The sequence below is a fragment of the Patagioenas fasciata genome, chromosome 1 (genome assembly GCF_037038585.1).
Source record: "Patagioenas fasciata isolate bPatFas1 chromosome 1, bPatFas1.hap1, whole genome shotgun sequence".
NCBI lineage: Eukaryota > Metazoa > Chordata > Aves > Columbiformes > Columbidae > Patagioenas > Patagioenas fasciata.
Window position 1 is genome coordinate 169,743,884 of NC_092520.1, and position 12,281 is coordinate 169,756,164.

The window sequence follows — 12,281 nt, forward strand, 5'->3', positions numbered from 1 at the left end:
ATAAGGCAGAGCAAAAATTCAGTTTAGGAAAGGAACACGCATATCACAAGTAACAACCATCATCTTAACAACTGAGTGAAGTAGAAAAGAAAACATTATTCTTCCCATTAAAAAGTGATGACAGATATAGAAGTTTTAAGTGTTTCTAACTTCTACTGTGTCTTAATTGGAAGTCAGACTCTCCCATTCTTGCTTTGGATATTTAAAACAGGATCTCTGATAAAAAGAAATATTACTTACGGAAAGAGAAAATAGCCTATCTTCTATAGAGAAAAATTAAGAACTAACTTTTTTTTGAAAGTATAGATGATATATAGGAGAATGTTTAACAAGCATAATGATTTCTAGTTACACTTTGTTAACAATACTGTTTCAGAGATTCATTAAGTTTTCCTTTAATATAACATCTATCTAAGAAAAATAATATTGATGCTTTAAAAGAGTATTAGACTTTAATTCCTTCCTAATTTCCACTATTAGCATTATATATTTTCATGATATTATATAAAATAAATATAAACAAATTCTAAGTCCTTCCATAAACGAAACCTGCACTGAAATGTTCCCATATGGAAGGTCTATAGAATTTGGCCCATGAGGAGATAAAAATCCCAGACTCAGAGAACTGACCTGGAACATGAAGAATAGAAATTGATTATTAAGATGAAGAAGAGACACTGAAGCTAAAATAGATGATGGGAGAAAGGGTCTTGCCAAAGAAGTCCATGTAAAGATAAGATGAAATAAAGAAGTCTTTTGTAGAGCAAATGAATGGGCATTTCAAGTGAAGGCTACAGAAGCACAACAGAACAGGTGAAACTACAGATGGAAAGACCATTTAAGGGAGAAAACAGGAAAGATCCCAAAGAGCTGAACAATAAATGAATGGTACTTTGTATTTCACAAACTTCAAGTGAAAAAAAATTCACTCCCTATACATATTAGCTAACAACAGAACAGTCTAACTGAAGTGACAGAATATGCTGTTGCCTCTCAAACTAACCTGTTTCTGCATGGATTACTTCAAATCATATCCCACTGGTTTATACTTTTTTGGGGTTTACCAAAAATACAAAGTGTATGGTATCACTAAACATACTTAAATGTCTTTCAATGGGACTGGTTTTTGCTACTGCTCCCCTATTCACAGCAATCAAAATCTTTGGAGCAAAGATCTTGGATGTCCATTTGCAAAGATTCGTGATTTAAAAAAAAAAAAAAGTAATATATAATAAAGAGAGATGATTCAAGCTTGCACAACATGTGGGTAGCAAATTGGGCTCCCAAAAGAGCACAAGCTAAAAAGATCAGGGGTCTTCAGTTGAAAAGAGATTACTTGAAAAAGCATATAATACTGATTTACAAAAACAATAGCATCCTTTATAGCTGTTTCTTATAGCACAAGAGACACTTAATTAGATAATTCTCTCAGAAGATCAAATCAACTAAAGTATTTTTTGCACAACATACAATTGTACTGTCGGATATTATATACAGAACAAAGCATATATGGTCTATATAAATAATGAAAAAGGTTGTTAAACTTTAATGGCAGCTATCAAATACTGCAACCTCCAAATCAGGAGGTTGCTCTAAACCACTAACTAATGGAAGTGAAAAGATATTCTCTGAAGGATCATTATTTACTTGTCCAGTTTTTAACTTTTTTCCTTAAGTAATTGTTTCTGGCCATCATTTAATGTAAGACTAAATGGGCTGTAACCACCCTAGCATCGCCTGGCCTACCACACTGATGTATTTTAACAGCAGCATAAACGTACACGGGGTAAACAATATGCACTAACTACACTTTAGCTGGAGTGCAGTCATCTCCTACTTCATGCTGAAGAAGCTCCCATCTCCCAAGTCTTCTGTTCAGTTCTTCCCATCAGTGCCATCCCATCCCTGCCAGGTGAAGGTACAGAGCAGAAAGCTTGGAAATTGGAGGGTGAAGACTAAGGAAGCGGCTCATACACTGTCCATGGGAGTAAGGTGCACTGGGGACCAGTTTGGGGAGTTACAGTCCTGAGTAGTTACAATCTCAATCAGCAAACCCCAAATCTTTAATGTTACTAGCTTCCCACCCCCACTGAGTAATGTGCTTCCCTGCTGAATAGTCTCTCTGAGAAACTAGCTTGGAGTACAATCCACACAGCTGAGCAGTAGTTACAACAGCGTACAGCATGAAAACAAGCAGAAGGGAATGCTAAGTGATAAAGACAATGGAAAAGAGTATGTTTTTCAAGAATACATGAAAACATACAGAGAGTCAATGAAGCAGAAACAAAGAAGGACTTGCTATGGCAGGAGCTAGAAGTCACTATAAAAATAACAGTATTCTTTCTAATGTCATGAGCCAGGATATAAATTTTAAAAGCAATACTTTTACAAAAGAAAAAGTTTTCTTCATAATTTCTAAGTATCCATGCAGAGTCCTAGTGTAAGAAAAAATATACCATAAAAAAAAAAACAAATGACAAAACAAAAAATCAAAACAAACTCAAAAAAGGAGAACCCAGACATACATATTTGGAAATAAAACATCTCTTCTTATCCCATTTGAACCAAAAGTATGAAAAAAAGTGGATTATCTACCTGGATGTGTTGTGCAGATATATCAGGGGATGCAAAAAACAGTTGGTTGACACCTGCAGCATCTGGAGTTGCTAGGATAACTTTTCCTGGAGTGGAATCTTGTCTGGCAAGGATCACCTTGCTTGGGGTAGAGCCATCATGATTTGTTAAGATGAACTGCTTGCCTGCTGAGCTCTGATCAAGTGCTGTAACAATCTGAATCTTCTGGCCCGTCTGCTGATCTGTGACAATCTAATAATACATTTATCTCAAATTGTTATGGTAATTTAAGTTCACCTTTGGGGCCCAATCTGGGCACTAGAAGAAAACGGGCATTTTGCCTTTGACATTTGTGAAGCAGGATCGTCTTCCCGTGTCACACAAGAGTGAAGTAAACTCAGGCAAACCCTTGGATTTTCACTGCATTTGAAACACATTTCAATTGATGGTGTTTGAAGTCAAACTCTGAGTTGATACTCAAGTTTTACAATTGGCCCATGCTTTTACAACACTAATGAAACCCTTGACAACTCTAGAACCCAGAATTCGAGGTAGGTCTGTAGCTCTGCCCTAGGACCCATCAGGTTATGAGAAACCTTAACTCTTGAATTCACTGCATACCACGTGAAGTATTTAGTACCCCCCAGGTCTGGCAGCTTAACAAAAAACTTCCTGAAAACACAAATGTAAACTTCCAGGTGAAAAAGTTAAGCATCAAACAGCAAGGAAACAAATAATCGTGTTGTATCTGTATATATATTTTAGGCTTCGTTTAGGGGGGGCTTTTTTTTTTTAACATATATATTCCCAAAGAAAATAAGTAAACCAGAATCTCTCTCCCTGACATTTTTTTAAAGGAAAATATGATTTTGATGTTTCATTTCATAATCAAGAACAGACTTATAGTTTTTGTTTGTTTGTTTGTTTTATCTCTATTTTCAAGGACAAATACACCAGAACTTGATCAAATAATCTTCCACTAAACTTCCATCTTTTGCCAACTTTGTCTGAAGATTACAATCCTCAGATAAAATAATCAAGATTCCATATATCTTCCATTATAATTCTCACTTTTAGTACTTCCTGCCTTTCTCCATCAAAATGCCTGTGTGGAAATCCGTCTGGAGACTAAGTAGAATCAGCCTACAAAGACTGTTCCCTGCAATTTTTGAATTACAAATCAATAAAATAGCTCCTATTAAATTTTCATTTCAGCTACAACCAAACATTTACGTCCATCTATCCATCCCTAACATTTATATGATCCTTATTACTGATGAAATAATTTGTTTCATGGTCTAACACTTATCATAACTAGTTTCATGAAGTTATGGCAGCAATATTCATTTTATTATCTAAGTGGAGAACGGGCACACAAAGAAAGTGAATGCGGCATAATTTTGCACAAGTCTTTATCAACTTGGCTATTGCAACTTCACAAATACTTTATTACTTTCTCTAAATGTTCAATATACTTAAATTTGTTTCAATAACCCGTGCATAGCTTATTTTTTGAAAAGATAAGCTGCAAGAGATATACAGTATCTTATTTCAGCAGTTATAAGTCAATTTTGCCACTTTCAAACATTCAGAAATTATGAATTTCAAAATATACAAAAGGAATGTATTTTCTTCAGGTGGCCTTTAACATTTTAATGGATCAAATTTCAATTTTTTTCTCTGAAAAAAAAACAATTAAAAGCTCATTTAAGAGAGAAGTCCAGGTAAGATGATAGAATTCCAGACACTAAATATATAAGAAAAGAACGTGAATTATTGTGAGATTTGGGGTGTAGAGTGAGAAGACAATGCAAAACCCCCATAATATTATCAACATGATTAATACATGATTTTCCATTCAGTTTTCTGAGATATCGACATCTCTGGGACCAGAAATGTCTTCAGCAGTCCCTTATTTCTCCTCTCAATTCCTTTACGTTGGTTCTATTCTCTTTCGAAGGCAAACTTCCTTGCACTTTTAATTTGCTTATTTGCTTAACTTTCTCTTTCCATTCCTATTTTCTTTATTTCTCCTGTGTTGCTTCTGGCTATTTTCAAAGTAGCTGAAGTTCCCTTCCCCTTCTCTCCAAACACATTATTGGGATTAGGAGAAATCTAATGCATACATGTACAAAAGCCAAACACAGAATATTGTGCTGTTTCTGGAATCTCTAGACCCATTCTTTGAAGGACATTCTTATCTAAAATCTGTCTATCAAAAATTAAAAGTGCAACTATATGTACATCACGAAAGTCATATACTTGATTTAGTTAGGTTTACACCAAGTATAGTACAAAACTAACTTAAAAACTAGCATGTCCCAAAAAGTGAAGGCAAAAATTTAAACTAAAGTTGAAATTCGTGTTTGGATATATATGCTAAATTATCTTTTTTCCTATTGTAGTCCAGATCCATAATTTTTAAAAAGTATGTATTTGTATACAAATATGGCAGGACAGCAGGCAAAAAAACAATTGCTGCTTCACTACTGCTGCTTCTGTAATTCACACAATTAATTTCACCTTCTATTTAATAGTGTACCAATTTTTCAAATGGCTTCCTGCAATTCTAGGGGGATGCCCATGGAGTTTTCACTGCATGATATGTAGGTTTAGTGGGACATTAATATCCATATCAAGCTATTCAATCTGCACAAATGATTTCTGCAGCTGTCAAGCATTTGCCATCTGACAGAGGCATAAGAGAAAGCATTTTAAACAATTAAGCCCCAGTCTGTCTGTAGCTGACCTCTTACAGCCATACACCTGCAGAAACTCCACCTCAGCCACCACGGGAATATGAAAAGTGGAGCAGTCCACCAAACCAGAATAACTTGTGACACCTAAATATTGAGACAAGGGGGAAAAAAGTAATCATAGGGAAAAATGAAACCACTTATCCACTCAAGGGAATCCTTCAGGGCTCACTGACTACACACTACATTCCTCAATAATCTGAAACTCAGCATCACTAAAGCGATAATGCTATAAAACAGGAATATATTTTAGGATTGTTTGCTTGTTTCCCCAATGTATTTTATTTAAGCACCTTGCTGATAATGGAGAATAGTATTTTCCTTTATTGCTTTTAAGCCTTGTCTGTTAACAAGTTTTGGCTTCCATTTGAACATCATTTCAAGAAATTCAAATACCTCAATAATTCCATGTTCCTACTTTAGAAAAAAAAAAAGTGTCTAAACACAGAGGTTTAATCCACCCGTTCATAATACAGTTGGTTTTGAACAGAAATGTCTGTTTAAAAACAAAGGTGGCATTCAACTTTTATCCCAGAGAAATGTTAGCATTCCCTAAAAAGGGTGATCAATGAAACATGTTTTAAAGAATGTTTTACCGAGAATTTTGTATTGCCAAGATTTCAGTTAATTATTTACGTGCATTCGACAATAATAAAAAAGGGAAAAATAGTGATTGAAAATATAAACTCAAAATGAATTGATTTAACTTTTATTTTGAACATTTCACTGAGATGCATTTGTTCCTACAAAGTACTTTACTCTTGGCATAAATTCTGCTTTGAGGAAAGCTTTCGTTACTAAGTTCTATCTCATATCTAATTTATTATTATTTGCACTGGTGACATGTTTGCGGGAAGGATGCCATTTGATTGAGTGTTGCTCCACACATATCGAGAGACAATCACCAACCCAAAGCGTTTACCACGCATTTTGAAGCAAGAATCAATGAGTGTGGTGAAAAAAAGACAAGGGACAAAGTAGCCAGCTTAGAAACAAGTGATCTTCTAGCTACATGAGACAACGAAAAACTATGTACAGGTCCCTGTCCCTAGAAATACAATTCTTCTGTGTTCATCATATTTGCGATAATTGCAGTGCCTTAAGCACAAATAGCTGTCACCCCGCAAAAATGGTGACACACACGGGTTCCAAGTCTGCCCCTGGCTTTGAACCAACAGAACTGTCCTGCTGTTTAACAATAGAGGCTGGTGGGTTTATCTGTCATCATCCCACATTTAGACACTGATACTGAAATTACATTAAACGGCTTCACACTACAGGGACATTATGGCATCTAGGTGTGGACAATGAAAACAGAGGATAAAGAGACGGTGGTTAACTGATTAACATAATTGGTTAATAAAAGGTACAGCTGTACACAAAGTATAGAAAAGGTGTGGAGGTAGCTGAAAGAATAAAGATGTACTGAACAGATAACACTGGTACCATGATTAGCGCACAGTTGATAAAACAATAGATCATGTATGGGGGCAGCTGGGAAGACTCTTGGAAGGTTGAAAGCCTGAACATGATGCACCAAAACAGGAAAAAACAGTGGAAAATACTGAAGAGTGAAGCCGGCAAAAGAAAAAGCAGCCAAGATTATACTAGCAGCTGGTTCGCTTAAATGAGAGTGGTTTCGTATGCAATAGCATATATCTAAGAGTATTTTAAAAATTTATTCTGTAGTTGATGTTTTCTTCTGTAGGATGATACTGAAAAATAAAACATCTACAAGGACTTGCACTGTCTTTTAAGGGATAAAATATAAAATTCCATTCCCCAAATCCTCCTGATCCTACATACATGTATCTACGTTGATTTAACTACCCACATTTCAAAAAACTTCCTATCCTCACTTGAATTGGAGATTATTACCTGGCAAGGTTATGAATTAGCATACTGGGACATATAACATTGGTTGGGACAACCAAAAACCAGTATCCTTCTCAGACATTAAGTTGCCTTGCACTTTTTCATGACTTGTATCAACAATTCAATGCGGTATTTCCCTCCTTCCCTGTTTCAAAATGTAGAAAAGTTTCAACAACTCAGTTGTAATATCCAATCTAAAAATTATTCAGCTTTTAAAGAGCAATATTATTACATTATTAGAAAAAGTATTTTCCATTTGGTGGTTACATTATTTTGTAAACCTTAAAATTCTTGGAAAAAAAAGAAAAAAAGTGGGTGAAGCATTTGAATGCTTTATCCCTGTTTATATAGAAATGGTCTCTGCCACCCAGGGCTGAATATTTACCTTCAAGCAAATAATATGACACAAATAAAAAAGAATCATATGTAAAAGCTAGCAGAAATAATAGTTCATCTGTGCTTTTAAAATATATCAGATGAAGCTTACCTGTATGCGTTGTGGCAAAGAGAGGCCTGAATCCGCAGGGACAATCTGTATTCGTTGTGCTGTCCCATCCATTAGTGTTTGTGTAGCAGCTCCCTGGGAATGGGTAATCTAGAAAAAAAAAAGAAAGAAACATAATGGATTGGCAAAGGAGATATCACCTTAAGGATGGATATACCACCTTACTGGATGAAACCCTATGGTTTCACCAACTCCTGATTTCTCTGCACAAGGCAATGCAAAGTCTGACACTTGTACTGTATAAGGAGTGCAAATGCTTGTAATCTGATGTAATACCTTAATTTTGCTAGTTAGAACATTCTGTTTGTTTCACTCTTTTAAACCCATTTTGAAATACCTTCCAATCTGAAATTTAGAAACATATCAATTAAAGCAATTCATTGTGACAAGTCCATGTAAGTCACAGTGAATACTTCTTACTGTTGATGTTCATGAGACACACACTAAACACGATACCTTTCATCATAGCTGTGCTACACTTACACTAAAATATTTTTACCTTAATGGCTTAAGTGAAAACTGAATTTTTGGTGTGGAAACACAGCAATTGGCCTTTTCTGTCCTGTTGCTGTTCTTCTGTGAGAGCAGCAATATCAGAAAAACAGAATTCTGTATTGGGGAACTATCAAGAAAGAGAAAATTAATGAAATACACGATGTTGGCAAGCAGTGTATCTTAAAATAATTTCAAATCTCTATGACTGTGACCATTTGTGGAAGTCCTTTAATGATTATCAGTATTTTAAAAATTCTTCACATGCTATAGCCAAAGGTATATGGGGGGGGACGGTATTATTCATGACATTATTTGTCAATAAAAAATAAGTACAGCTGCTGTTTACAGTGGCTTAATCAGAAAGACTGGACTTTTTGTAGTACAAAGGAAGTTTGTCTTCACAGAGACAGACACCTTCAACTGAATTTTTTGTCTTAAAATTCCTAACTCTCCAAACCTTTTTCAGTTCAAAAAGCTCTACAACATTCTGCAATTCTGTATTAATAATAATGTTCCTTATTTACACCATTATAAAAATGTTCCCATTCAACTGCTGTCCTCCCTCCCACACTTCCAAGAATTAATATAGAGAACTTATATCGATATGTGCAGTAAAGGTACCGTTTCGTAAGAGGATGAGAGCTTTTTTTCGTTCCTCCCGGATCAGCTTCCCGATTTTGCAAACACGCCACCACGTACGTGCTCGTACGAGCAGGAGAAATGAGGCAAGAACACACAGCTGGAGGTGAGTATGAGAAGGGGAAGAAGTGGTCGGTAAGGCTTCCCCTTACAGCAGAAATTCAAGCTCTCATCAGCCTAAGCTGAGTTTTAAAATTTACCCCAAAGGGCAATATTTTGGTACCAGTCTCAGCTCTTATAACCTACTTGCTCCTATTGCTTCAGCTTGGTAGGTAAAACTGGTCGGCTAGTCATTCAGGGATATGGAACAGGACACTAATGCAGGCTAAAAAGCAGCCCGGCAGACAGACACACAGACAGACAGACACAGGCTATTCTTAGCACGGCTCAAACCTTTCGCCCAGATCTCCACACCGCTCGGAAGCAAACGCATCAGAGCAAATGAGAGAGTGGGATTAAGCTGCTGGGGGCATCGCTTAAGCTGCCAGCACCATCAAAAGAAATGCTTTTCAAACTGCTGCCTGAGCCATTTTCAAACACCGGCTTTCTAAAAATACCTGATTTTTCATGACTGTGAATACTTTCCATATTCAAACAATTCATCTACTTCTTTGCTTAGTAAAGGACAAAGAAGCTTTGGTTATACAGCAACATTTACAGTTTGAAAGAGATACTTTCAAGCACTAAAATTCTGCATCAGCCTTTCAAATGACATGTACACATGGTGATTTACAGGCAGAGTTTTATGTAAATTTAGCTTTGCTTTACAAAACAAGCTACATATTCCATATTAAAATGTCATGATCTACATGTTGTATAAGGTAAAACTGATCTTCAACCCCACAAAATGTCAGCTTGACAGTTTAACTTCTATACAGAGTACAGTTTTTCTATTGTAGTTAAAAAAATACTGCTAAGAATAACCACAATCTTTGCTAAAAAATATATTTTGTATGCGCATGACAGACTGTTTCAACAAATACACAGCTTTCCTCTGTTACTGGTACCTGGCAGGACTGTGAGAACAAACCACAATGTACTTAGTGTACCCAGCCACAGATTAAAGAAAACAGATCGCTGCGGGCTCTTCACAACTTCCCTACATGAATTACAGAATGTGATCTTGATGCAGAAATATGAATTATCTCACACTCAGCGAAAGACTATTCGCTGTTGGCAGAATCTGAGAAAATATAAACGTTCTGCAATGCTCTGTACAGGCAAGGCTATAAATTAATTTTTTTTTAATAAGTTCTGCTTTTATGCAAAGAAGGCCTAAATTAACAAAAGCACATGTTTGTGAACATCATCATAAAATAATTTGTGATAATTTTGTGTTTTAAAATGCTTCATAAAAAAGAATTAATATTATAAAGAAATCAAAACCTACATCACAGAACACTTCTGGCCATTTTTCAAGGAGGCACAGGAGCACTTCCCATTCTCTTCAGAATGGGAACACCTGTCTTTCTCCTCTCATGTTCTACTCATGTAAATTTTTCTTGTAAATTCAATTAGAACTACTTTAACATTCAAGAGAATTACAAACGCTAGCAAAAATACTGCTAAAGTTCCATAGACCTTAAAATACGGTTTTCAGTGCTCACACTGAATAGGAACACCACCAAGCAATTATAGCGGGTAGGTAGGAATGTAGGATATTACATGAAGGTCCCTGTAAGCACACTTGCCTTGCTGACTCCACCTTTCAGGCAGTGCACTCATGAGCACTCCTTTGACAGGAATTTCGGCTTAACAGAGTTCCACCTGGCACTGCCCCGGGTGACGCTTTTGAGTCCTTTCAACCATGTGCCTGGTTGGGCTGCACTTTGTACCAGACAAGAGAACTGACCCCAAATGGGAGGGAGGACCTTTCTCCACTACCCTGTAATTGGGTTTTTTCCCAGTTTTGTCCACTACACAATGACATGGAGAGCTTAACATGAGCCTGATGAGCATAGCGTGAGAGTAAGTGGCTAAGTGAAGACTGGGGAATGCTTCAACCGCACTCCTGCCAAATCAGATGTGACGGTCTCCAGCTCAGTAAAACCTTGTTAAAGGACAAATCCTAATCTACACTGCTGACAGAATTATATCAATGAAAACTGTAAGGCAGACGTTTCACCATTAACAGAAACAGCCAACAGCTCCCTGCAGTGTTGCACTTCCACTCCCTTTCTCTTCTCCCCTGCTGCCTTCTGGCCTCCAGCCACCTCCAGTACTCATTAGAGCCTCCTCAGACCCTACTTGCTGCACTAACCCAGCAGAAAACCTTCCAGTTGTGGAAATTAAATAAGGTAGGAAAAAGAAAAGGGACCATCCCTTTCCCATGGCACTGAGATACTAAGTGAGAGCAGTGTCTGATGGAATCACGTTATGAAATTGAGAAACGACCCTCACAGAGGATAAACACCATCATAACACCATCCTCTTTTCCAAATGGAATGTACACTTTGGCTAGCTTTGACTAGCCTGTACTTAAAAAAAAAGACAGGAAATACAGCCCTAGACCACCACAAGGAATTAAACAAAACTACAGTAGACACCTCTACTCTCACCTAAAAGGAGGACAAATGAAAGAAAACACCATGTATCACATAAATCATTTATGTCCTTTGAGGTAGCCTTAGCAACAGTCACATGCTACAATAAAAGCCATAAGAATTTATACAGAATCAAATTCACACCCCCAACCTTTTTATTTGAACTCAAGATTGACAGGAAATAAAACGACCTGAAAAGTAAGTCTATGACTAGACAAGAAACCAACTGTGGATATTTCAAGCTAAAAAAATACCATTTAAGATAAAGAAGATGCTGCCTCTATTTAATTTAAAGCAGTCCTGATTTTAAATAGGCTATGCTATGATGAAGCCTTCTAGGTAAGTATGTAAACTCTTATCCACACTCCCAAACTATCTGTGTGCCTCTGGAAGTTCTCTGGCTGCAGCACACAGATTTTGCATTCAGGTTGCAGAAAATGAAACCCAGAAGTTAGCAGAAACAAGTGACATATCAAACACCAACCAACATTTCACAGTGAAGACTATGGCAGATCTTTTTCAGTGAAAACAAACATGACAAGTGAAGCAATTGCTTAATTGGGAAGTAAAAGCTATGTACTGACAATGCTCTTGATTGTAAATTTTCCAACTGAAAGTGAGCAAAGCCATTAAACAAGCAGATGGCTCTCTGAAAACCACTGCAGGCCCAAAAAGCAAATCTGAACAACTAGCCCCTCACTGGAAACACTGCCAGACCTTCCTTAGCTTCATTTCTGTGGGGCAAACTTTGGCAAAAAAGACTTTGCAGCATAACTCTAAAATGGACATAATAAGTTCTTCTAGTCTTCCATGGGAGAGTCTCCAGAAGCGTTTGGTGTACTAACAATTATCTTCTCTTGAAATTTTGTTCTTTACTTATCAGTCTATACATTT

At 36.6% G+C, this 12,281-nt stretch overlaps 1 protein-coding gene across 14 annotated transcripts in view; it reads right to left on the reverse strand.

The window, feature by feature from the left end:
- Nucleotides 1-12,281, reverse strand: part of NR2C1 (nuclear receptor subfamily 2 group C member 1) — a 59,057-nt gene that overhangs the window by 29,837 nt on the left and 16,939 nt on the right. For 7 of the 14 annotated variants that reach the window (XM_065837369.2, XM_065837353.2, XM_071800144.1 and 4 more), the window contains 2 exons: nt 7,693-7,800; nt 2,596-2,826 (listed from right to left, as the gene is read on the reverse strand). In XM_065837369.2, coding sequence (XP_065693441.1) covers nt 2,596-2,826; nt 7,693-7,764 — 303 coding nt within the window. In that variant the 5' untranslated portion in view covers nt 7,765-7,800. Of the gene's footprint in view, nt 1-2,595; nt 2,827-7,692; nt 7,801-8,209; nt 8,287-8,826; nt 8,945-12,281 lie in introns of those variants that run through there. The other 7 variants (XR_011736002.1, XM_071800111.1, XM_065837384.2 and 4 more) reach the window with 4 other exon arrangements.